At 37.2% G+C, this 23,606-nt stretch overlaps 5 protein-coding genes and 1 long non-coding RNA gene across 6 annotated transcripts; 3 read left to right on the top strand and 3 right to left on the bottom strand.

Moving 5' to 3' along the window:
* Positions 1–92: 92 nt before the first annotated feature.
* Positions 93–4,106, top strand: LOC136282144 (uncharacterized). The gene is made up of 4 exons (XR_010718118.1): positions 93–1,295; positions 1,424–1,477; positions 1,929–1,959; positions 2,753–4,106. It is a non-coding gene; the product is annotated as an uncharacterized lncRNA (long non-coding RNA).
* Positions 4,107–6,154: 2,048 nt separating this feature from the next.
* On the bottom strand, positions 6,155–10,875 carry LOC131785128 (probable RNA-binding protein EIF1AD). The gene is made up of 5 exons (XM_059101973.2): positions 10,584–10,875; positions 9,585–9,693; positions 9,103–9,211; positions 8,463–8,525; positions 6,155–7,409 (listed from the first exon to the last, which is right to left on the bottom strand). Exons 1-5 carry the CDS (start codon positions 10,668–10,670, stop codon positions 7,238–7,240), a joined length of 540 nt encoding a protein of 179 aa, XP_058957956.2. The 5' UTR covers positions 10,671–10,875; the 3' UTR covers positions 6,155–7,237.
* Positions 10,876–11,976: 1,101 nt separating this feature from the next.
* On the top strand, positions 11,977–14,981 carry LOC131785134 (octopamine receptor beta-2R-like). The gene is made up of 2 exons (XM_059101978.2): positions 11,977–12,125; positions 12,654–14,981. The coding sequence occupies exon 2, from the start codon at positions 12,999–13,001 to the stop codon at positions 14,133–14,135; it is 1,137 nt and encodes a 378-aa protein (XP_058957961.2). The 5' UTR covers positions 11,977–12,125; positions 12,654–12,998; the 3' UTR covers positions 14,136–14,981.
* Positions 14,982–15,080: 99 nt separating this feature from the next.
* Positions 15,081–18,718, bottom strand: LOC131785129 (large ribosomal subunit protein uL11m-like). Its single transcript, XM_059101974.2, has 4 exons — positions 18,516–18,718; positions 18,339–18,434; positions 17,343–17,436; positions 15,081–16,182 (listed from the first exon to the last, which is right to left on the bottom strand). The coding sequence occupies exons 1-4, from the start codon at positions 18,606–18,608 to the stop codon at positions 16,010–16,012; spliced, it is 456 nt and encodes a 151-aa protein (XP_058957957.1). The 5' UTR covers positions 18,609–18,718; the 3' UTR covers positions 15,081–16,009.
* Positions 18,719–18,980: 262 nt separating this feature from the next.
* LOC131785131 (uncharacterized) lies at positions 18,981–21,395 on the top strand. The gene has a single exon (XM_059101976.2). The coding sequence runs from the start codon at positions 19,351–19,353 to the stop codon at positions 20,518–20,520; it is 1,170 nt and encodes a 389-aa protein (XP_058957959.2). The 5' UTR covers positions 18,981–19,350; the 3' UTR covers positions 20,521–21,395.
* A 39-nt stretch (positions 21,396–21,434) lies between these two features.
* On the bottom strand, positions 21,435–23,593 carry LOC131785132 (zinc phosphodiesterase ELAC protein 1). Its single transcript, XM_059101977.2, has 3 exons — positions 23,150–23,593; positions 22,401–22,883; positions 21,435–21,666 (listed from the first exon to the last, which is right to left on the bottom strand). Exons 1-3 carry the CDS (start codon positions 23,520–23,522, stop codon positions 21,449–21,451), a joined length of 1,074 nt encoding a protein of 357 aa, XP_058957960.2. The 5' UTR covers positions 23,523–23,593; the 3' UTR covers positions 21,435–21,448.
* Between the last annotated feature and the right edge of the window lie 13 nt (positions 23,594–23,606).

The following is a 23,606-nucleotide window of genomic DNA, read 5'->3' as shown; positions in this document are numbered from 1 at the left end:
GCTGTTGTGAGGCTACTGTCACTTAGCACGGTAGAGAGGCAATTTATCTGCGCATGTTCCGTAAATTTAGCTCGATTGATGCCAGAAACCGCTGGTACGCGTCTGTGTCGATTCGTAAGTGAAGAGATGAAGGAACATACGCCGGAAACAACAATGGATTGAGTGTTTGAAACAACCTTTCTTGAGACGACCTTTCTAGTCATTTGTTCCTCTGCAACTTAGATGGAGGCGTCAAAGTCCTAAAATTGTTGTGTGGTGTGTGGAAGGAAGTGATCTTCTAAAAGCAAAAGATTATGCAAACGACTTCGAGTCTTGTCTTATGACTGTATAATAATAATAATAATAATAATAATAATAATAATAATAATACTAAAATTATTAAATAGTAATAATACTAGTGATAATGGCTTTATTCTGCATTTCCACAAGGTGGCTCTTCATCTGTGAAATACATCTCCTTAAAAACATATCTTCTAGATAAAAATTCAAATAAGTTATTTCTACCAAAAAGAAATACATCTGCTAAGAAATAAAGTTAAAAATATAGGAGAGATAAAATAAGTATACCTATTTAGCAATGTGAAGTAAAAACTACATCAAGCTGAAAAGTTAACTTGGACCTTTTCCATCAAAGGCTTAAAAGTCATTTTTAGAGGACTGATAAAATTCAATACAGTTCCTAACACATTCAGATAAAATATTAAAACTCTTGGCTACTTGATCTTGATAAATGTGAGATACCACCAGTGGGATTTCAAGCTGCATAGCTGCACTGGAACTCATAGTTCAACTTTGCTTAAATTGCTTCAATCGCAAGTAACTTGGCCATTCATGAGAAAAAATTGCCTTGTGAACTGACTTTAACAACTGCCATTCAATCGATGTAGATGATGTTGTTTTTGAAGGATCCCAGAGGCCTGTCGAAGAGCACAAACGCATTGTATGGTACACTTTTATCATGTCATTGCTTTCTCAAGTTATAGTTGATCATTTGAAGTACTCACTTTCCTGTGAGCATTTTGGAGAGCTTCAACTCAACTGCTAGTGCAATGTACTTACAATTTAAGTGAAAAATTAAAGTTTACAGAAGTTTGTTTTGTTTTGAAGGTTTTTTTTACATGAATCACAACCGAATATTGTGATTCACATTCAACCAAATGTGTTTATAATGAATATTATCATTTTGGAAATTTGAATCATCAAACTCTTATTTCATGTGTAGGTGGTTGTCAATCAGAGAAAAGTCCATTCAGTGCAAGATATGAAGATAGACAGCTTTACTATGAAAGAGAATGGTATGTGGTTCTGTGACTGACATATATTTGTTAGTTTGTGACAGCTGTGCACACATGACAGTGACTATTAAGACTAAATCACACACCTAGAATGGTATTTGTGAATATAATTGTAATTCTTTTTTAAGGTTCCACAAAGGTGATCATGTACTGATAGAGAGTAGAAATGATACAAATTCCAGGTATGTCGATAGCTCATGTTCCTGATGTTACATGTTATCATAAATTTACTTTTAAATTTCTTCTTTTTGTATGACTGTATTTCAATATATAACTATCTTAAGCCATACCCTTCAATTTGACTTGTTCATCAATGTGTTGTTATGTATTGGATAGTCCTCAGTCTAGTTCAATTTATTTTTCAAGTGTGCATTGCAAGGCACTGATTTGCTCCAGAATATTTGCAACAGTTGTCAGACATAATTGTTAGGTCAAAGAAGTGCCTTGATTTATTCAATTTTACCATGTTACAGCCACAGCACTGGGCAAACACACTTGCTTATACATAGCTTTTTATGGCTTATTTCAGGAAATTTGTTCTGGAGATGAAAAATTTTGGTTTTTTAGCTTTTTATGGGCTTATTTCAGTAAATTTGTTCCAGTTATGAAACATTTTTGTTTTTTTTAATTTAGCACTGTTGTTACATGAATCAACACCAGAGAGGTGATTAAATAATTTTCTTAGTTTCTACTTCATTTGTGTGGTATTTCTAGCCAGTCTTCTGTTGAACAGAACTAAAAATTTCTTTTCATGATAACCCTTAAAAACAGAACTCCCAAGAGAGATCTGCATCAAATTTCTCATTACAATATTATCATGTTATCATAAGTAAAGGTTATGGGAGTCAAGGAACTGATCATTAAAGAAAAATAGCCTTATTATTATATCGAAATCCATGGGCACCATTGACAAGAATTTATGGAAGTTAATGGTTTGTTAAAGAGTGACAAGCATTTAATTTCTCCTTACTATATCACCCCCTGAATTACACATTAAGGTCATGAGAATCAAAGAAATGATCACCAACTAAAGACTCTCTTGACTATTAAACCAACTCTCCTTGTCAGCACCTTAAGAAATGTAAAGAGGACAGTATGGAGATTATACATATTAATGTTAGGGTGTAGAGGGTTAGACAAAGTTTAGCCATTGTTTAACAAAACCACATTCCAACTTATCATGAATTTGGCTGAATCTTTAGCCTGAATATTTATCTTTGTGAATTTTGTCAAAATGGCCAAAAGCTACCAGTGGAAGGACATTAATTTCATGAAAACAATCCTCTTAGAGAGAATACATTAGGCCCACTGCTTGCATAAAAAACCAGTTTGGGTTAGCCCTTATGTAATTAACCAGCCCTTAATATATTTACAATGGGATTTTAAGGGTTTTTATAAATATTTTTCTTACAAAACATTTTCTTAATCAAGATTATGTGTTTATTTGTGATTTTCAGGTGTGGTTGAGAAAAGAAGATGGATCAAAAACAAAGTTGTACATCAGACAACTACAGAAAGGAAAATACAGGATAAGGAAGTCATGAAACCCAACTTATCAAGGGCAACATTTTGATTTAGGTTATATAGAATCTGTTGAATTTCAGTCTATTTTGAGACAGATTGTATCTGCATGCAGTAATACTTGTTACATGTGTAATGTATTTGATGCATATTATACGAGACTTTGATTTCATGACATGTTGCTGTAACAACAGTGATTTCTGAGGATGGCAATTTTTTAAATCCATCATACTGTCGCAAGAAATTTGGCATGTCAACTTGCTCATGCACAACTGGAAGCAAAGAAAAGCTGAATAATGTATCCTGACCCCTAGGACAAGAGAGCACAAAACCTAAGGCCCAACAAGAGCCTTAAAGAGTGAAAAGAGAAAACTGATGTGTAACAGTTAAAATAAGCAGCATGAAAGATATCAAGGTCATGAGTAATGAGCAACAAGTAAATCACATGGAAAACTGTTAGTCACACAATGTAAATAAGCTCCCATACCCAAACATTTAGACTCTCAGTTGTGTGTGGAAAACAGTGGAAAACATTAAAATTTGTTTTTCAGATTTACTATTATCATTATGCAGTAGTTCTTTGGAATGTTAAAGTTTAGTCAGGCTGATAACAGAAGGAAAACTAGCTCTTGTGCAGTGTATGTTTGTGTTTTAACTCTTCGATTCCCTGAAGTGATTAACATGAAACTTCTCTCTTCATATTTATGCATTATCCAGGTAAGGAGAATACTCAAACTTATTGAAAAGTAGTAATCTTGATCTAAGACAAAATTCTCATAACTATGGTAGTTTCCAAGGAAATGTGTTGCTGTTAGAGGAGAGAATTATCAGTGATATCTCAGGAGTTGAAAGGTTAAGAATATACAGAACATTATCATGGAAAGTTTCATTCTGTTTTCACCTTTCCCACTGCACTCTAAATTCAAGTTCTCCATTAAAATTTTAGCCTTTGAGACCCTTTCTAAATTTATATTTGCTCTCTGTGGGTGAAGAAACTTCCTAGAATTTAAACACAAACTTTTTTATGTATTTCGTGTCACTCCTAGCATTTTGATACCTTTCACATTGTGTTACATGGTAATTGAAGACTATATAATCTTGTTATCTCTTTGCCATGCAAGCTGTAAGTTATGACTTCTGAAAAAAATTGTGACTGGAAAATGGTTGACTGTCAACCAACACGTGGGTCAACGTGTAGGTGGACACACTAGTTGATGTGTTGGTAGGATTGGATTCTTTACCTTTACCAGAAAATGCCCTTACTAAATAAAAATATATGTCTTTCATAAATCTTGGAGTAAATCTCTTCTCTTGTAATGTAGTACTTTAACTGGTCCAAAGAGACTTTCTCAACAGAAAATGTTTCTTTTCTTCTTCATAAACAATTAAGAAATATGTACCTTGAATGGCAACAATTTTTTGGAAAATTATGCAGGGGTATTTCATTGGTCCTTGTCAAAAAGTATCACAAAAGTTTGAGACAAAGTCACTTAGCAAGTTAATTTACAGTATCACCCTTAAATCGAATGTCAAAGTTATGAGAATAAAGGAAATGATCACCAATTTAAAGAAACTCCTTATTCTCAAAAACAATTATTGTCAGTATCATAGGAAATGTGAGGAGAATAGGATGGATAATATGAATGCTCAGGGTGGGGAAGGTAAGGGTTGAGTGTCACCAAATCTTTGGCTTGTTTTATTCTCTTGCAAAAGAGGATTCGAGTACATTCACACAGTATACAACAGCAGTGTTAGTATTTTCCTTCTGATTGGCTGTTGTGATTACTTCGACTTTGCTTTTACAATACTCAATCTTTCAAAGACTTGCTCACTCTAGTGGCTCTTGATGTTCCTTGTGTTCAGCTGGTACATTAAGCTCTAGGTTCTCAGTTTACGGGAAGAAATGATGTGTACGATGTGTGGGTAACAAAGTATGATGTAGGGATGCTAATGGCATGGGTAAACCACATAAGCCGGTCAGCTTTTAAATTGACTCAAATGGTGTGAAGGTCACATTCAATTTCCAAAACTAAGAGAATTGTCACAACAGAAAATTCTAAAACAATTTATTTGCAATGATGGATTTTCTTGGAACAATGGGACAAATAAAATATGACACATATATTGAAATGTAACAATTCATCAACACATCGGCACATGGGTGTCTTACCAAGCAACTTAAATAAATATTACACAGGATAGAGAAAAATTTAAGTTGATTGATCAAGAAAAATTTTGATGAAATGGAATTGACAGGAGATAGAAAAAAAGAAAACAAGGAAATGAGATATCTTGAAAGTGTCTGTAATGTCACATTGCCATTAAAATAGTGTTCATAATACAAACACTTGTGTTGCTGGTTGATAATGTCAATCTTATGGGTGCTTAAGAAATGTGATTAACACAGCAATCATATTTGCAGTTCTAAAATAATTTTGGCTGATACTGTAAATATACATTGTGTGTTTCCAGAAAATATCCATACCCCCACCACGGAGGGAATTGGAAATTCCAGAGGGGTGGGGGGGTCAAAGTCCCAGGAAATTCCAGAGGGGATGGGGGGTAAGAGGCGAAATTTTCGTCCAGAGGGTAGGAAGTCGATCGACTTTCTTCGTATGTCAATTGGCGCCTTTTACCTACTTTAGTGGGACGTTCTGAAGTTTAAGTTGTTAAATTACGATGCTTCTAACAGTTCTGCAGCAAAAGAAAGTTTTCTTTTATCCTTGTAGCGCTTTGGAACATAAATAACATCAAATAAAGAAGAGAATCACTTTGTTTTTCGAACGGAGCCGCCATTACTCGTTACCAGTCTCCAAAGATTACAACCAACAGGAGTGGTTACCTAGGGATTTTCCTCAGTCATAACACGTTTCGCGTTCGTAAAATTTACAAATAACTGTCTCGGTCTCGCAAAAAAAAAAAAACGCTGGTCTCGCCGTCTCGCAAAGTTTCGCATAAATTTACCATTCACTACCCCTTATTGACTCCAGCCATCTATTAATTTTGATCTGCACTGAGCTTAATTCCGTTGCATCATAATGTGTAGGAGACTTGACGATTTCTTTATGGCTTACTTGCTTGCGATGTTACAATGAATGATAAGTACAGTCGTACCGTAGTAGAAAACAGTTGATAGTAACATTGAGAAACATTAGGATCCAGGGCTTTGTATATATGCGCGTGGGACTGGTAACTAGCCAAGGTTTGTTTATGCACAATCGGACGAAATTATCGACCCGCTGTTAACAAGAATCAATGCTTGTGTGAAGAAATTTTACATTAGAGGCTGGAATTTGGAAAGATGAGTTCAAAATAACTTACTGCTGACTCGATTTTCTCTTTTGCTCTCTTATTTATGACACAATTTTGTACAAATTTACGTTGCTCAATGTGATTTCGAACGTTTCCATTTCAAGTGCACGCAATTTTCTCAGTACATTGTACAAACTTAACAGTTCAAAAGTGTTTTGTTGCGACTTGTACAGTTTTTTTCTCCTTTCGTGTACTGAGAATACTGTGTTAAATGTTTAAGGATAAGTATTGTATTTAAAAATAAAGCAAACATTAAGTTTAAGCTAGTTAGCGACGTTTACCTTGCGCGTGTACGCCATCTCTCGAATATACACGCGACAAAATCACACGTCCCCCTTGCTACGAGAAAAAAATATATTTCCAGGGGGTATAGGGGGTGGTAGAAAATTCTTTGGAAATTCCAGAGGGGTGGGGGGGCTACCACTGCTACCCCAAAATGGAAAATCCGAAGGGGTGGGGCGGTCCTATATGAAATTCCCTCCGTGGTGGGGGTATGGATATTTTCTGGAAACACACATTTCAGACAATTTGAAGCAATTTGGTTGGACAAAAAAAATCTATGGTACAAACTTGTCTCTGAGTTTTCTAACAAGCTGTCAATATACCCAATGACAGCAGACATGGAAGCAGCTACATGCAAGAAAGCTTCTCTCTATTTTGCTTAGCTTTTGACTCTTTTTTGCACCCACTTTTAATGAAATTCTTCAATTTGCAAATTTCTAAACCCTCCAGCCCTAGAATCAATTTGGTGGCCTTGAGTCTACCCAATCCTTTGCAATGTTCCATTCAACTGTTTGAAGTATTAATTTGTTGATGGGATGAAATACACGTGGTTTCACACTTCAAAAAGAAATGAAAGAATGTTGCCATTAGTAACAGGAAGAGATCATACAAATTAAATTAAAATAAAACCCACAATGTCTCATTAATGTGCCCTTTGATTCTTTCACAATAAAATTGTTGAATTCATAGATTTGTTTAGATCTCTGTGTGTATGTACCTTTAACTATCATGATTTATTTCTAACAATTTTGTTTCACAAATTGTTCACACCAGACCAGTCTTTCTCAGGAAATGGACAATAGCATTTCCAAGACAGATCACAGATATCATGGTCCGTTGTCACTTGTATCACTTGAGTCTGATTCAACATAATATGTTGTTCTCTGATGGTTGGGATTAACAAATAGATCATCATCGTCATCATCATCATCCTCATCTTCTTCATCATCATCCTCATCATCCTCACTAATGCCATTTATATTCTGTTCACAGACATTGCTAAAAACATAACACGAGAAAATTGTTATGCATGATCTGCAATAAAAACGGTTACTAATCAAAGCAAAATGTGATAGTTTGTGGCTAGCTTGACATGACAATCTTGTCTCATCTGAAATGTTATTGAGAGATCCTTCATGATTGTATGTGAGCTACAAGTTTATTTTCACAACAGAACATAACATAACAAGTTTAATTCAAGGTAAAGAGGCGTGTTATGTTTATGTAAAGTCTACCACACAGGTTTACTGCTTTTTGCATTCACTACTTGACTTGTTTGGAAGTGATTAGCAAGCACTATTCACCTCTGAACAGCAGAAGATACAACATTGCATTTCAAGAGTTAAATTCCCATCAAGATTTTGGTACATTAACAGAAATAAACTAATTTTTTTTGTTTCCTGGTGGTATATACTAATTTCAAACAATAATTCAACTCTGTGTCAGTAAAAGTAAGCCCTTATTCTCTCCTGGTTATTGACAATTGATCACAGGAAAACTGGTCAGACTAGATTTGTAACATCCATTGAAAAAGCAAGTCTTGACTCAAAGTTCTCAAAACATTATTCACCACCATCCACAACTTAACCCTGACCAAGACAGAATTTCTCCTTACTATATTTATACTATATCATGAAGACAAGTGATGGGAATGAAGAAAAATATCAATTATGGGATTATGAATTAATCCAATAACAAATTCTCCAGACTAACATGATGAGAATCATTTGGCAGACAGTAAAGAGAATTAATAATGAGATCTTGGGAGTTAAAAGGTTAAAAGTCCTCTCCAGAACTACCTTCACTTCTATAATTACTATGATATGTCTTGTAAGTGTTGACTATTTACTGTATTTAAAATTGTGGGGAAATTGTTAAAAGACAAACAATATTCCAACTTCATGCTTTTGTCTTTGTACTACAAACAGTCAGAAACCAAACCCAACAAAAAAATTATACCTTGAGAAATTATATATATTCTTCTTTATAAAAACACTTTGGACTAAAGCTACAGAGTCATAAATTATATTAAAGGCATTAAAAAATTTATACCTGTTTACTTGTTTGTCATCTGATTTTTCATCAGTTGAAGCTTTGTCTGCAAATGCTGAAGGCCTTGAAGTTTAAGTCACATAAAAACAAGTTAAATTTACCCTATAACTCCCAGAAGTGATTAAAATGTAATGTCCCTTCCATTAGATCCAAACATTATCCTGCAAAAAGGTTATGAGATCACATTCAAACTTATCAAGTAGAAGTTGTTTTCTTGATCAAACACAAAATTCTTGTAGAGAATTCACAAAAAATGTGTAGCAGCTAAAAGGGAGAGTTAACAATCAGATCTTGGCAATTAAGGGTTAAAGTTTAATTCTGCTCACAAGATTATCCTTTGAAAGCTTGAAAGGCTATGCACCAATGCTAAACAGCATTGTTAGCCCTATCAATTGCAGGTGACCTAAAAGAATATTCCCTTCCAATATCAATGATGAAAAGAATCAGCAAATAACAACAATAACAACAGCACAATAACAACAAGAAGATAATTCTTGGTTTAAAACCACATTCTTGAAGCCAGAATTAACAAAAGAATTACAGACATTGAGAAGAGTCTATTTATTAATGTCCTTAGTGAAAAGTGTGAATCCCACATAATCATGAAATAACTTAACAAAACTAAAAACAAATATCTTACCACAGTCCTTCATTTTTCAGATATTTGATTTGTTTGCTGTACAGAATATGAACAATCTCAGCACACACTTTGTTTCCCTCTTCTATGGGGTCCACAATAACAAAATCTCCTAGAGTAGGAAATATTGAGAACATATTTATTTTAAAATAGGCATGCAACAAAAGTTGCTGTTAGTAAGGCATAAGACAGCGTTCCTCCCTTCATTGACAATGCATCTTCATCTTTTGCACCTATTAAATGTACTTTTTCAAGATACATTTTCTGAGAAAAAATAACATTAACCAAACAACAATGAAAAAGGAAAATTGGGCAGGATAATATAACAGCCTAAATTGAAAATGAGAATACATTCCTCTCTGTTGTCTTAACAGTTTTGTCTGGGATAGTTGCTCGAAATAAGCAATTAAAATCATCATCATTATTTTCTTTCAGGGGTTTTAAACACAGTTTAAAAACAACTGTTCTTAAGCCTCCATCCATACCTCTTTTAATCCATACACTCTTTCTGAATTTTGATGGCATACTGACAAGAAATTTTGTGCCATCAGAAGTTTCCACTTCATGAAGGTTGTTTCCACGTCCACCTAATATCTTTCTCAGGGAAAGAAATATTGATTTATAAGTTTTACTTGTAGCAATTTTCATTTTCAGAAGTACATCTACTGGGCATCTCCATAGTATAAACAATTCAACAGAGCAGTAAAATCTAGCTCAGGAAGTTATAAAGAATAAATTGTTGGAACAAGATAGAAATATATTTTCCCTTGTCTTACGCTCTGTACTGGCCATGTGAAATGGAAGAGATTTGCTCCTTTCACAGAAGATATACTTTGCTCATCCAACTAAGACCCCCAGAACAGAGTAACCTCATCCTAACTCCCCTCCCACCAGACCCATCTACTTTCCCATAAGAGAGGAGGGAAGGGCATGTAAGCTTTTTTTAACCCCTTCTCCTCCCTATCAAAAAACAATTGCCTTAAAACATGCTATTGGAACGTTCCATTTCTTTCTACTCTGTTATTAAAGACCACCTTCCAACAGCCATATTTCTTCCCTCTGAACCTTTGAAGTTTGCACCTAGGGGATTCCAAATTTGTTTAATCTTCATTACTCAAATCTTGACTGGTTCTGAGCCAAATAAAAAGGTGCCTTTTCAAAGACTGGGGAGGAAATGGGAAGAGGGGGGGGAATACATATAAAATATGGAATGTCCAAAATTTTACACCCTTCCACCCTTACTGAGTGCAAAATTTCTTTAACTTAGGTCTGACATTTCTTCTCTGGCTGTTCCACAGAATTAAATCAGTGAGATATCACGGAGATGTTTCTTAGCCACCACCTAAATTAAATCTTATTACATTTGCAATAAGCTATGCCTTAAATTTTTATTTAAATTTTGTTCTCTCTACGGAGCAATGGGGGTAACAACATGTTTACTTTATAAAGATGGTAAAACTTACTCGCCCCATTTGTTCTCCTACCTTAACAATCTGTTGATTTGGGTCTGGAACAACGTAATCGTCCAGCACTTCTTTCGCAACGTGCTTTCTCTTCGTCGCCTGCGACATGATTTAACAAAACTGAGTGCGACAAAGCGTGCTTACGTTGCGCTACTCGCGTCAAAAATGGGCTTCTATGCCCACTACTCAATGCTTCTGCATAATCAAAGAGCCATGGTCATCATTTTCTATCCTTCAACGAGTAAATCTGAGATATTCTTTAAAAAATATTCAGTGCACATGCATCCACGTTTGGAAGCCATTTTGTTACCTCTAGTTCCCATGACTCTCTCGGTCACGTGTAGAATTCCGACCGTCTTCTCGTTACCCAACACAGTACGAAAACCCAACGAAGACATACACAGCTGCATGAGCCCATTACATGACAGCTGATATTGCCAAGCCATGACCCCGTTGACCAGTCATTCTTTATCACCGGAGATTTTCGGGAGGATTGCATGGTTAGTCAAAGGGAATAGAGGGCTCCCAGCGGGGCTCCCAGCGGGGCTCCCAGCGGGGGATCTAGTCTTTGACACAAATAAATAAAAGGGGTAAGTTTCCAAAGAAACTGTGGTACTGCGTCGGTGGGAGAGTATAACAGGGTAATTTAGTGTTATCAACTGAGTTTAAAACGTAAATTGGCCACCGTAAAGAGTTTAAAGGCTGCCGTTTTGAGTGTTAGCCCTTCACCAATGGCTCTGACTAAGGGCTAAGGCTCGAAACGTCAGCCTTTAAACTCTTTACGGTAACCAATTTACTTAACTGACAACACTGAATTACCTAGTCTTTTACACGGACACAGGCCAGGTGGTTCTATTTCAGTTACACGGTAAGATCTGGGTACGAGACTAGGGGAAAGCAGGTAGATTTTTTTCTTGCAACAGCCAAATTACTCCAAGCCCTTCCCCCCCCCCCCCACCCCCTCCCCTTCCTCCAAGGGATAAATAATAACCGATTCCTGAAGAAAAAAAGCTGATTAAAAACCAAATGAGGTTCACCATCCCATGGACGACGAAAGATGACTAATTAGGGTCCAGGGATTGCGTCTAATGACGGTGACCGCGAATGATGTCTAATGACGCTAGACGACTGTAGCGTTGCAGTTGGACGACTTCCAATAACGGCGAATGATGCCTGGTTACGGCGAACGATAAGTAATGAATGCGAATGTTTTCTAATAGCATGTAATGGGGTCTAATGATGGAAAGTAACGCCTATGAATATATCACTTTGTTTCAGGAGAAAATACCGAGAAAAGTTAGCATGGTAACCAAAATTCTCGGTCCCATGATTCGATCGCAGGCGTTTTTTGCCTTAATTGGCGATTAATATCCAGATGGCCAAGGGAAAGGGGAAGGATATAACCCACATTGACATTGGGTGTTCGAAGAATAACACGAAGGTGCGACTTTCACAGTCGACATCGTGTGAACATGATGGAGGGAACACTATGGTGTCATGGTAGCGGGACTCCTTTGTAGGTTGGGGAGCGATTCTCCTGATTGATATTCAAATTGAAACCAGGTAAGGAACTTTTAACATCCCACCAAATTTCCAAAAGCTAACGGTTCCAAAGTAACGTAAGACCTGACTCTAGATTTTCGCCTTGTGGCTAGTTTCATTCTCCATTGTACTGGAATCGAACTTAAAACATTGTTCGATATACCAGGACATATCAGGGTTTTTTTGTGAAGTATTAGCTTTGTTGCGATTTCAATATCCTTTTGCTAGATATTCTAACGGATACGCGGAAATTAAAAAAATGAAAGCCAAATTTTTAGCAAGCATTCTTCTCTCTTGTCAAGGAAGAATACTGATCATTTTTTGACAGGAGTGATTCTCGACTTAATTCGTCGCATTCGACGATAATTTTCGCTACACTTTGGACACTGACACCTATAATTTTGGCTTTCTTTCTCAGACGCAAAGAGAGCAAAAAATTAGCATAATTGCCCACCAGTTTCACACCTTTGAAAAGTTGCTCTCCTTAAAAGTGTCTCTATCCAATTACAAGAGGCAGATCAGCAATTAACAATATTCTCAAAATTGTAGAGAAGCGATTTGCTAATGAGATTCAAATGCTAATCAAAGCAGAACCATGGGATTGACCCTTACCCCGGTTTCAGTTTTCAATGAGTCTCTTTTCAAGCTTCGTTTCCGGAAGCAAGAATCAACTTCACTTCATTAGCTTCCAGTTCGATCCCACGGCGGACGAGAGCCAAACATTCAAGGCGATTGAACACCTGAGCAAAAGATAAGTCTACAGCTGATGATACGAACATTTTGCAAGCAAGCCATTTGACGCTGCAAATATACTTCGTATTTCACTTTAAAGAGAGTGATAACGACACAATTGCAATCAAAATTAGCAGATTCACTTCGAATGATATTTCTTTTATGGCAGCTTCAATTTCTACGAATACGTCAAGTGAAGAACAAGCTGAAACTGCGTCAGTAGGTTCCTACAGTGTCCTCCTTGCGTCATGTGTGGAGATCTTGTTATGTTTGTTCGGAACTGTCGGCAACTCCCTCACTATCGCTGTGATCTGTAAGAGCAAATCACTTCAGGTTGTTTCGAACTTCCTCCTGGCATCCCTCGCCTTTGCCGATCTGTTAGTAAGCGCTGTTCTCGTACCCATGCGAGCATCACAACATATGGCCATGTATCGCGGAACAACAGTGCCTACGATGGTGATCGAAATCGCTGGGTTTATTGGTCGTGTGAATATTATTGCATCAATATCTAGCCTGGCTGCGATGAGTATCGACCGATACGTCGCCTTGTCGCACCCGATATTTTATCTGTCATCGGTGAAGTTTGCGAAGGGACAAGTTTCTTTAGCGATTGCATTGATCTGGATAGTGGCGTTAATTGTAACGTTTCTTCCTAAATTTCCAGGCGTTAGTGACAAACCCTTCCTCGCGTTCTTCGTTGGGTTTGTGCTTCTAGTCACCTTAATCATCGCGGTAACCTACTATAAGATTTTCAAGATTGCTAGCAAGGCGATCAGAGAACGTCGCACTAACAGTCGTTTCGCGAGTAAAGTTGTACGTCTTTCGTTCGTTGCGGCCCTTGAACCCAAACTCTGTCACTACGTCGATAAACAACAGACAGACAGGGATGTCCGTGTTCAGAAAGGAGAGCGCAAAGCTGCAGGTACGATCGCTTTTGTGATTGGAGCGTTCATAATTTTGGTGTACCCTCGCATAATTCTGATCCTCTACCACTTTGCCACTCCTGAGACGACTAAGAGCAAAGAAGCTCGTTTTTGGATTCGCATTTTATTGTACAGTAACTCTGTAGTGAATCCTCCTTTATACGCGTGGAGACACAACGAATTTAAGAGAAAATTTAAGAAGTTTTTTCTCAAGTGCTGGCGATGTTGTTTCTGTCAAAAGTTGAAAGTATTGAGAAAATCCTCCTCAAACAAGACGTTTTCAACGCATTCCCTCCCACGAAACGAGGCACATGCTGGAAGTGACGAAAACGAACAGAACACATATTCAGTGGAAGAGGTGAATCACAAATTGTAGAAGATTCCATGGAAGCTGTATCAATGGTCACCAAAATTTTTCACACGTTTTTTTGTTTTTAGGATAATAGCAACTTTAACAGCCTCGTCACACGGAGTGAATCAACCATTATTAATTTTCCGGCTGTGTAAACAATAATTCAATTCGTTATGTTTGTATGTCTCGCCTTCTGGATACTCGGCTTTGTCATGTGTATTTATTTTGAAGAAAACTGCGTCATTAAGTTTAACAACTCATCTCTAAAGGAAATACAAGCGCACGATAACCAACTTGGAAATTCACTGTCGACCACATTAACGTTTTTCAGAACTAAGTGGCTCGGTCTTCACAAACTTGGTTCTTTTCTAAAAATTCCATGTACATTGCTCTTTTTTTTTGCAAATTTTCTCATTGAATGACCTGAAATTAAAATTCAAGACCATTTAGTAGTTCTCTTTTTCTCGGGCAGATGTGATCGTGTTATATCCCAAGTAATTTCAAGAATGGAACTTGCTAGAAAGGAAGTTTGGAGGGAAGCTGGGGAGAAAATAGAAAAGAGGTGCGCGGAAAGATAAATTTTTACATAACGATGCATAGCAACGCGAGAAAATCCGGACTGTAGTTTGTTACGCCAAAAAATTATCAAAAATGCCACCAAAAGAAAGGCCTTTGTACTTTTAGGACGAGTAGGCTGCAATTACGGCGCGCCTTATTCCTTGCGACATATTTAGAATGTCTTGAAGAGTAGTCTGGAGTAATACTTTAGAGTTTTAATTAGTAGGGTATTGATGAAAATTTTGGCCGGTTTTTTGGCTTTGGGTTAATTTGTTTTACGTCTCGAATAAAAATTTGATATTTTTATGTTTATTTACTGCGTCAAAAGACAGATTCCAGTCACGTGGTTAAACTCCTATTAACCTAGCATGCTCTGAACCGTATTGCAAAAATGTCTGAAATGACCGGGCTTCGGGCTGATATCCTCGCAGAACGGTCCTTTCATACAGTTTTTTTAACATAGATTTCCTACTTTACACTGGCAAGGGCGATCGTGGTGACAAGCAAAGAAACAAAAATACCACATTAATTTTATTAAATAACCAAGTTCCATCTGGAGTTGTGAACTTCAAATCAGTGAGACGACTCGTCTCATTCTGACATCCTCTTTAGGAGCATCACTATGCATCAAACTTCATATACTTATCATTTTGGAACAGAGGTGTGCATTTCTTGACAACCTCATACCCAAGTTCTCTTTCCTACATGGGGAATAGTTGAATTCCTTATATGGGTAATAACCTGTGGCTTGTTCACAAAACTATTTGATGAACAATCTGGATTAATGTCAGTATGTGAGCAACAGCCCACCTACCCCTCCCCTAGCCCAACAAAACTGATAACAATTTAGGGTTAATTTTGGGTGAGGGGAGGGGTGAGGTGCAGTTGCTCAGATATTGACATTATAATCCAAAAATTCCAAGCTAAAACTGGGATACTGTACTTATGGTAGAGAAATTCTTCTATGTACATCAAATTTGTTTCCTCCCCTTTGCGACTTCCTCGATAGCCCATTCCTGGCAATTACTCAGTAAAAAGGATGAGTAGTAAATGCAGGTTGATGCAAAACAATGAGACAAAAAAAAAGGGGATTGACAAAAGCTGAGATTATTTTTTCCTACTTTTGCCTTCCTTTTCACTTTGCATGAGTACTATTATTGCATCTTACACTAACTAAACACCTGCAAAAGCATAATTCTGATAAAAACCAAGATTTCCTCTTTTGGTAGTTTCTTTTGCAATGTACTTCAGATGATCCAAAGATATATTTCCCATTTTGCACAAGATATTTCCCAAACAACTGCATGACTAGTCACTAAGGTTTCAGTGATGGGTGTGTGTTATGTATCTGCATCTCTACCAGGAACAACCTCAATGCCCATGCCCCTGGCTGAAGCAATGACAGATCTACATACACTTCTCAATGGCACATTCTTCATAGATGAGTCCTCTTTCTTGATTTTGGCAATTTCGTAAATGTGCTTGAGGGTTACTGTGCCCACAACTTCATGGCCTACAAGGAGATATTTAATGAAATACATTAAAACGGTCCTTTAAATTATTTTTTGTACCTCTTTGGTGTGTCAAATTCTCCACACCTTTCTCTTTACAAAAACTATTCTGACAAGAAGAATTTGTTTGGGAGCTTTGTAAATTTGGTGATCATTTCCTATAATCTCATAACCTTTACATTTGATCCAGGGGTGATATTGTGAGGAGAAGTCAGAAGCCAGTCACCCTCAGGGGTTAAAGGGTTAAAGGCACTATTCTCCTTTGATAGAAATGAGTAAGACTTGGGTTAGGAAGTTTATTTAAAGGAGGTGCAACTTTATACACAACTTGAATGGATGGGTTACACTTCCCTCAAATCAACATTATCTTTATCCATTTATGATAACACTGAGGTGAAATGGCATTGATTTCTCTCCAAAATCGTTTTTTTTGGATGTCAAAACTACTTTTCATCATACATTTCTACATAGTGAGTCGCCATGTCTGCCCAGTAGCGATTCCAGAAATCTTTGCACAAACACAAGGATCTGATTACTAGTAACACATTAATTGCACTAATAGATAGCAACAAGTATTATAACCCAACCTACAGATGTTTTAAATATTCATAGCTGCTTGCAACGTAAGTGTCTCAAGAGTTGCAAGCTTGTGGTTGTTTACTGAGCTGTCATGTTTGAATTAACCCTTTAACTCCCAGATAACATTTGTAACTCTCCTTACTGTCAACCATACAATTCTTATCATGTACGTTCAGAGAATTTGGTATTGGATCAACTAATTATTCTCAAATTGACATTTCTCTTTATTCTCATCACTTATTTGGTTGATATTGTATTGATACTGTAAGGAGAAATTCTGTCTTGGTCACTCATGGGAGTTCAAGGGTTAAGGTTAGATCACAGTTGTTGGATTTTCTTTCTCCATCAAAATTTTATTTCTCTTCCCTTCCAGACCAATTTTTTTTAGCACTAAGCTAACAGTTAAGAGAATGATCTCCATGGGTTAACTGTAATTGAAGATATTGCAAAAAGAAGGAAGGGCCTGAAAAAATTTGGGCTTTGACATGATTCAAACCCATGCAAAAACCAAAAATATTTCTGTATTACACTGCTCCACAGGCTACATGAACAGATGAGGAAAGTAATTAAATTTGAATCTTACCTGGTTTTTGAGCCCCTTTCTCAACTCCTGCAGCTGCTTTTAGAAAATGTGAGACTGGAGGTGAAGTCATTTCAAAGCTAAATGAGCGATCACCCTACAAGACAAAACACATGATCATAAACTTTTCCTTGAGGTTGATAGCTTTTCAATATTGGTTACTTATGTGAGAATATCAATGTATTGTGTCCTCTGGTTCACAAACCAATGGTCCACTGATCAATCATTCCAGCGACCAACTAATCATAACAGCAACCAATCAATCGATAAGTCAGCTTAGTTCTGAATTTTCAATAAATAAGTCAAATAAAAAATAAATACATCATATCTGCAGCATTGTAGTTTGACATAAAAACCTCCACTACAGCACAGCCATTTTGCCATATCAGAACATGCAAAATATGTGTTTATTTACAACTTAAAATTGATATATTTATAGCGCAGCTAGTATGTGAAAAGAGTGCTTGAAGTGTTTGACACTTAAATAAACTTTCTTAATCCTTTGACCACTACGAGGGGCCAAGCATCTAATTTCCCCTTTCAATATCATCCCTGAATCAAACATTAAGGTCATGAGAATAAAGGAAATGATAACAAATTAAAGAAGCTCTCGATTGTTAAACAAATTCTCCTTGTCAGCACCTAGGAAAATATATTTAGAACAGAATGGAGAATGTGTATACTGATCTTAAGGTGTAAAGAGTTAAAAGGTGTATAAAGAAATGTGCCCTTGCAGTGTGCCTAGGCCTTGTGTTGACTCTCAGATAAAGAAAAAAACTAACGAGCAACACAAAAGAAACGTCAAAATAATGGCATTGCAAATTATTTTCTCAAATCAAGAAGGCTGGGTGAAGTTCACAGGGAAAATCCTTCATCAAGGATTTTTGTCCATTCAATTAGACAGCCTGTTACAGATTTTAGCAACACGTCTTGTTATAAAAGCCAGCAATTGCTCCCAGCGAGAGGAACTGACACAAGTTGATTATACTCAATATTTACCTTGTAAGAGATGATCGTAGGAATTGGAATTCCAGTAATAATGTGCTTAGTTCTTTCGTTAAACTCTTTGCAAAACTGCGCTATGTTCACTCCTCGCTGTTCATCCAAAACAGAAACGAAACTCAGCTTAACAGGAATCCAGCAAAAATCAATCAAAATATCACAAGGCTATTTTACCTGTCCAAGTGAAGGGCCTAGCGGGGGAGAAGGAGATGCTTTACCTGCGGCAATATATGTTCGCAGAACCCCGCTTAACTGTTTGGTCGCCATCTTGAATGTGGATGGAGGCAGTCCCAAGTTACCTTGCGCGTTATAACCTCTGTGATATCTTTAGGTCATGATTCCCTTTTTTAATTTTTTTTTTCTCAAATTTGTTTTTGATTTTTTGATAATAGTTTTTGAAGCCTTCCTAAAAACATGAAGTCTATGTGCGTTCGCTTGCTTAGCTTGAGTCAAGTTGGAAGGGTAGTTTTAAACTAGATACGAGTAGAAACAATTTCTTTTTTTTTGGTCCCAATTGTTGTCTTAAAAGAGATACAATTGATTGCGTTTGTATAGAAACACAACTCGTGACTTCTAACAAGGGGTTTTTCCCTTTTCAGTTTCGCTGTAATGGAGCGTCATGTTTCTAAATATTCTTGAACAAACATCAAATGATGGAAGCGGGTTAAGTGATCTTAAAGGTTCTAAACTTATCTCCCGGAAGATTATATTAATGCTGGAGTCGTTTACCAGAATTTTCACTTCCTTCACGGTTCGAAAGCTTAATCTTTCGGTTTCATGAGGAAACATTTCTGAACTCGAAATCTGCCAAGTCATGTTCTTCTCTACAGGAGAAATTAATTTTTCATCAACGCCTTTTTTCAAAAAAGAGCGAGAAATTCTCCTGATGTAATCCCCATCGGGGTTTCCCCTCAAATTCTGTAGATATTTCCAACCGAGACAAACGTTAGTTCCGTTCGATTCGTGACCTCGTCCAGACTGAAACAAGAGCAAACTCCAGCGACCAGAAATGTCGTTTCAGTATGATGAAATTGCAAAGGAAAAAATATCTGCTTTAGGCGCTAAACTCGGGATTATTGGAAACCAAGCTGACGGTTCACAATTGAGGAATAATTCCCTTGTATTACCGGTAGCTGGCGAAACTGTCTCAAAGATAGTACAAGAATGGCAACAAGAACTTCTCGCTCACCTCAAACCTGTGTCACCCGCGCCAAAAGTGAGCAAATCTAGCCTTCTTGATGCTAGAAAGCTTTTTGGGGACAACTTCAAAACAAAAGTGACGCTGCGGAAGTCTGGCCATCTCGGGGCTTACGAAGAAATATCTCTCCTTCAGTTCGATCCGAACTTTACTTCCTCTGAGGTTATCTGCCGTCATCCGTCCTGCTCAACTAAGAATTCAAAAGCAGCAAAAAGTGGCAACAAAAGGGATCTTTTCCTCTGTCCAATTCATCAGCAAGAGTTGAGGAACAGCATTTCTGACCTCTTTGCACAGGAGAAAATTAAACTCTCCATCAGTACCGAAAAGCCCGAACACGGTCGCTTTGCCGGATACACGTCACTTATCAGTCTGCTGGAGGGTGCCTATCATGATGCCAAGAAATTTCAGACGCTTAAAGGAAAATCTCCGTTGATCCAAGAAGCAATTCTTAATGTCAGAAACTTCTTGATCATAACCAACTGCTTGTTAAACCCCAATGGTGACAACCTGGAAATTGGTCTGCCACCTGTATTCCAAATATTGCGCCTCATCCTCCAAAATCCAAATGCAACCAATCAGTTGGGAGTTCACCTCATCTACATGCTCCGCGAGGTCATAGAGATGATTCTTTTCTCTTTTGGTGTGATCTATTGTTGGGTGACCCTTGCCCTTAGCAATCCTGGTGCTCAGATTGGGTTTGGAGTGGGTATGATCTTGGGGGCAGGTGCTTTCCTCCTGGGACCTTGGAGTGGGGCTGCTGGTGTGGCCATAGGAGGGTCTGCTGGGGGTCTAATTGGCAATGGTATTCACGGCTTAATTTCTGGTGGACAACGACACCAAGAGCTACAGCGATTCAGAGAGAGAAGGAGAGAAGCTGGAGGTAACATACAACGGAATGGTCAGCCAAACAACCAGTACCCAGTATACTATTTTGAAGGAGATGTAGCAGGTGGACTAGATCTGCTTCTAGCAGAGCTTTGAACCACAAAGATAGTTCATTAAACCCATTGAACCCAGAGTCCTTGAAATTCTCCCTTTTGCATGTAATAAATTTTCTTGTAAAATTAATTTTAAAGAGGATTTAGTGCTAAATCAAAATAGCCTCTTCAAGTTGATAATTGTGTCAATTCTTATCACATATTTGCTTTATAATGTATTCACATTGTGGGGAGAAGTTTCAAATTCATCATCAAAGAGTTATTGCCAGTATGCACAAACATTGCTAATAGCAAGGTGGTGCCTGTTTTAGTGTGAATTAAGTTAAAAAAAATAACTGAAGAATTCAAATAGCAAGAACCAACTGTATGGTCCATTTTAGGAAGTGTTAGTTGTTATAGAGAGTAGTTGTGAATGGGGAGTTTCTGAAAATTTCTAGAAAGCTTAGTCATGCTATGTGGATTTATCTAGAACATTCTACTGAGTGATGCAATCATTACTTAATGTTACAAGAATAGTTACTTTAAAGGTTTCAGAAAACCTTTAATATTAATGCCTTATTAATGTATATAAGCAGTTGGTGACCTAATGAAGTTAGTGGATGTTATTGGCCAAGGCTGACTGCTTGAAAAAGCTAAATATAGTTGTTGTAGTCTACGGCTGAATTTTTCTAAAAGTTGGGAGTTTCAGAGGAAGGCAGTTTTCACTGTGTATCAGCAGTAGCTGAAATTAAGTGTATAGTGGATTATGTAGGTTAGGAGTTGCCCCCTTGTAATAGTTACCTCAATAATATAGTAAGATTAATTCATTGGTTTCATAAGATAATTGTTTAACTTAAGGTATTTTTCCTGTTGGCTAAATTATAGCATTACATGTCAGTATCATACAGGTGCGTGTAAAAAAAATTGAGAGAACTGTATTGTTTGTGAACACTACATTAGATGTAGGTATGAACAGAATTAAAAGTGCTTTGTTATTGATTTTGAGGAATTTGTATAACCATGAAATCATCAGCATCAACAACATTTCCTGGCAGAAATGCCTTCTCAGCTTGCATAAGAAGTTTTTTTACAGTTGCAGTGTCATCAGTGCCACTTCCTTCAATGTCACTAACTCTCTTGTATCTTTGGCTAAAATGTGTGAGAACCAATTTTTTGGCTTTGATTTTCCTTGCAAACTGTCCAGCCATTTCTGTTGGGAAAAAAACACAGAAAGAGAACCTTAACTATTCCATTCTTTGTGTGGAGAGTTTGTCATTAGTGAGCTCATTAGTATCAAATTACTGCTAAAGCTGTGTAATATGGTATTATCAACTGAGTTGATAACATAAATTGGCCACCATAAAGAGTTTCAAAGCTGACATTTCAAGCTTTAGCCCTTCGTCTTATGATCTGAAAATGGGCTAATGCTTGAAATACCAGCTTTAAAACTCTCTACAGTGGCCAAATTACATTATCAATGCAGTTGATAATGCCAAATTACCCTGTTATACTCTCCCACTGACGTGGCACCACAGTTTCTTTAGAAACCAACCCCTTTTACTACTGCTAAAGCTGTTGGACAAATACCATGCAATGTGATGCTAATTTGCTTTTTCATTTAGTCAACATAGCCTTTCTTTCACCAGGATATGAAAGATGATGAGATAATAGATGAGTTTGTTACATGTGGGCTCATCTGTATAAATTACAGGTCTTGGATAAATTACTCCATGTAATACGATGCTAATTCCCTTTTTCAAATTTGTTTTTAACATTTTTAACTTTTTTCTTTTCCCTTCACTCCACTCTAGTTAACAGGGTGTGGGATTGGAGAACATAACAGACTTTTTTGCTTCCTGCACAAGCAAATCTTATTTCAGGGGAAACCTTTTCTAGGAGAGGTGCTTTTAGAGCATATATATAATTGCTGTCAGAAGTAGTTACCTGGAGTTGAGTGACCATGATCTATGCACTGAGCCATCAATTCATTTTCAAGAGTAGCTTCATGAACAACAACATCTGCATCAGAAGCAATGTCTACAATCCTTGAAGAGTCACATGTATCTCCAAGAATAACAGCTTTACGACCAGGGCGTGGTGACCCCAATACATCTGTAGGCTTGATTAGACTACCATCAGGAGCTGTTATTGTTTGACCATTCTTGATTTTTGCATAAAGAGGACCTGGGGGAATACCTTTACTTTTTAAAATATTAGGGTCCAGTTTTCCAGGAAGCTGTTTCTCTTGAATCACATAACCAAAACATGTAACACGATGTTTAAGTGGCGCTGCAAACACAGTTAAATTTCCTTCTTGGCAAACTTCCCATACACCTTTATCATTGGCAAGAATCATTCCCCCATGAGTCTCATTTGGGTGTAAACTGCCTGATGCAGATGATGAGTGTGCCTGTTCCTCATTAGTTCCTGGAAGAGAAGGACCATCACAAAATAAAGTGTACGTTGTTCAGTTCAGCAAATAAAAAATTACACTTAAATTACTCAGTTTTGTTTTTCTATGTTTTGAATTTTTATTGACCCCTGGTGACATTTAATTCTTGCCCTGATTGGCTTTAATGAGAAAACTTAGGTCTTGTTTTGTGATACTCAAATTAAATTGTGCACCAGAGCCTTTTCTGGCAAAACTAATTGCATCATACTAGAGAGAATGTAGAAAACATTTACACATCCACCTGATGCAAAAGACTGCAGCTCGGTGACAGAGTAGCAATAACCAAGAAATGATTGTGACAATTCCAGAGACAATCTAACAAACTTCCTCAGGCCAACGGGTCCATAGATTTCAATGGGCTGCTTATTTTCAGCACAGTTCAATCCTAATGTGCAAAGAAGGCCAGGTAAACCAAAGAGGTGATCTCCATGAAGATGAGTGATAAAAATCTTATTGACTCTTCCCGGTTTTAGAGTACTTTTCATAAGTTGAATCTGGGTCCCTTCCCCACAATCAAACATCCAACAGCCTGTCTCGTGCCGTAAAACAATGCACGAGGCTCCTCTGTTAGGAGACGGATAACATGACCCTGTGCCAAGAAAGTGAAGTTCCATAATCCAACAATATTTTTCTAATAAGTTGTCTATAAAGAGTATAATTTCGAAGGTCAGAGTCAGGATGACATTTTCCGCCAGGCG

The sequence above is a fragment of the Pocillopora verrucosa genome, chromosome 7, assembly GCF_036669915.1.
Source record: "Pocillopora verrucosa isolate sample1 chromosome 7, ASM3666991v2, whole genome shotgun sequence".
NCBI lineage: Eukaryota > Metazoa > Cnidaria > Anthozoa > Scleractinia > Pocilloporidae > Pocillopora > Pocillopora verrucosa.
The sequence above is the reverse complement of the archived record's forward strand: the minus strand, read 5'-3'. Positions and strand labels throughout refer to the sequence as shown.

Bases quoted from the DNA above. Each gene is read 5' to 3' on its own strand.
- LOC131785128 (XM_059101973.2), bottom strand. From the start codon at position 10,670: ATGTCGCAGGCGACGAAGAGAAAGCACGTTGCGAAAGAAGTGCTGGAC. The intron at 9,212-9,584 runs GTATGGATGGAG...TTCCTACTCTAG, and splicing joins GAGTGTATGGATTAAAAGAG to GAGATTTTGTTATTGTGGAC. The intron at 7,410-8,462 runs GTATAAATTTTT...TTATGTTTTTAG, and splicing joins GATGACAAACAAGTAAACAG to CAATGTCTGTGAACAGAATA.
- LOC131785134 (XM_059101978.2), top strand. From the start codon at position 12,999: ATGGCAGCTTCAATTTCTACGAATACGTCAAGTGAAGAACAAGCTGAA.
- LOC131785129 (XM_059101974.2), bottom strand. From the start codon at position 18,608: ATGGCGACCAAACAGTTAAGCGGGGTTCTGCGAACATATATTGCCGCA. The intron at 17,437-18,338 runs GTAAATATTGAG...TTTGTCTTGTAG, and splicing joins CTACGATCATCTCTTACAAG to GGTGATCGCTCATTTAGCTT. The intron at 16,183-17,342 runs GTAAGATTCAAA...ATCTCCTTGTAG, and splicing joins GAAAGGGGCTCAAAAACCAG to GCCATGAAGTTGTGGGCACA.
- LOC131785131 (XM_059101976.2), top strand. From the start codon at position 19,351: ATGTCGTTTCAGTATGATGAAATTGCAAAGGAAAAAATATCTGCTTTA.
- LOC131785132 (XM_059101977.2), bottom strand. From the start codon at position 23,522: ATGGAACTTCACTTTCTTGGCACAGGGTCATGTTATCCGTCTCCTAAC. The intron at 22,884-23,149 runs GTGGATGTGTAA...CTTCTCTTCCAG, and splicing joins GCTGCAGTCTTTTGCATCAG to GAACTAATGAGGAACAGGCA. The intron at 21,667-22,400 runs GTAACTACTTCT...TTTTCCCAACAG, and splicing joins TCATGGTCACTCAACTCCAG to AAATGGCTGGACAGTTTGCA.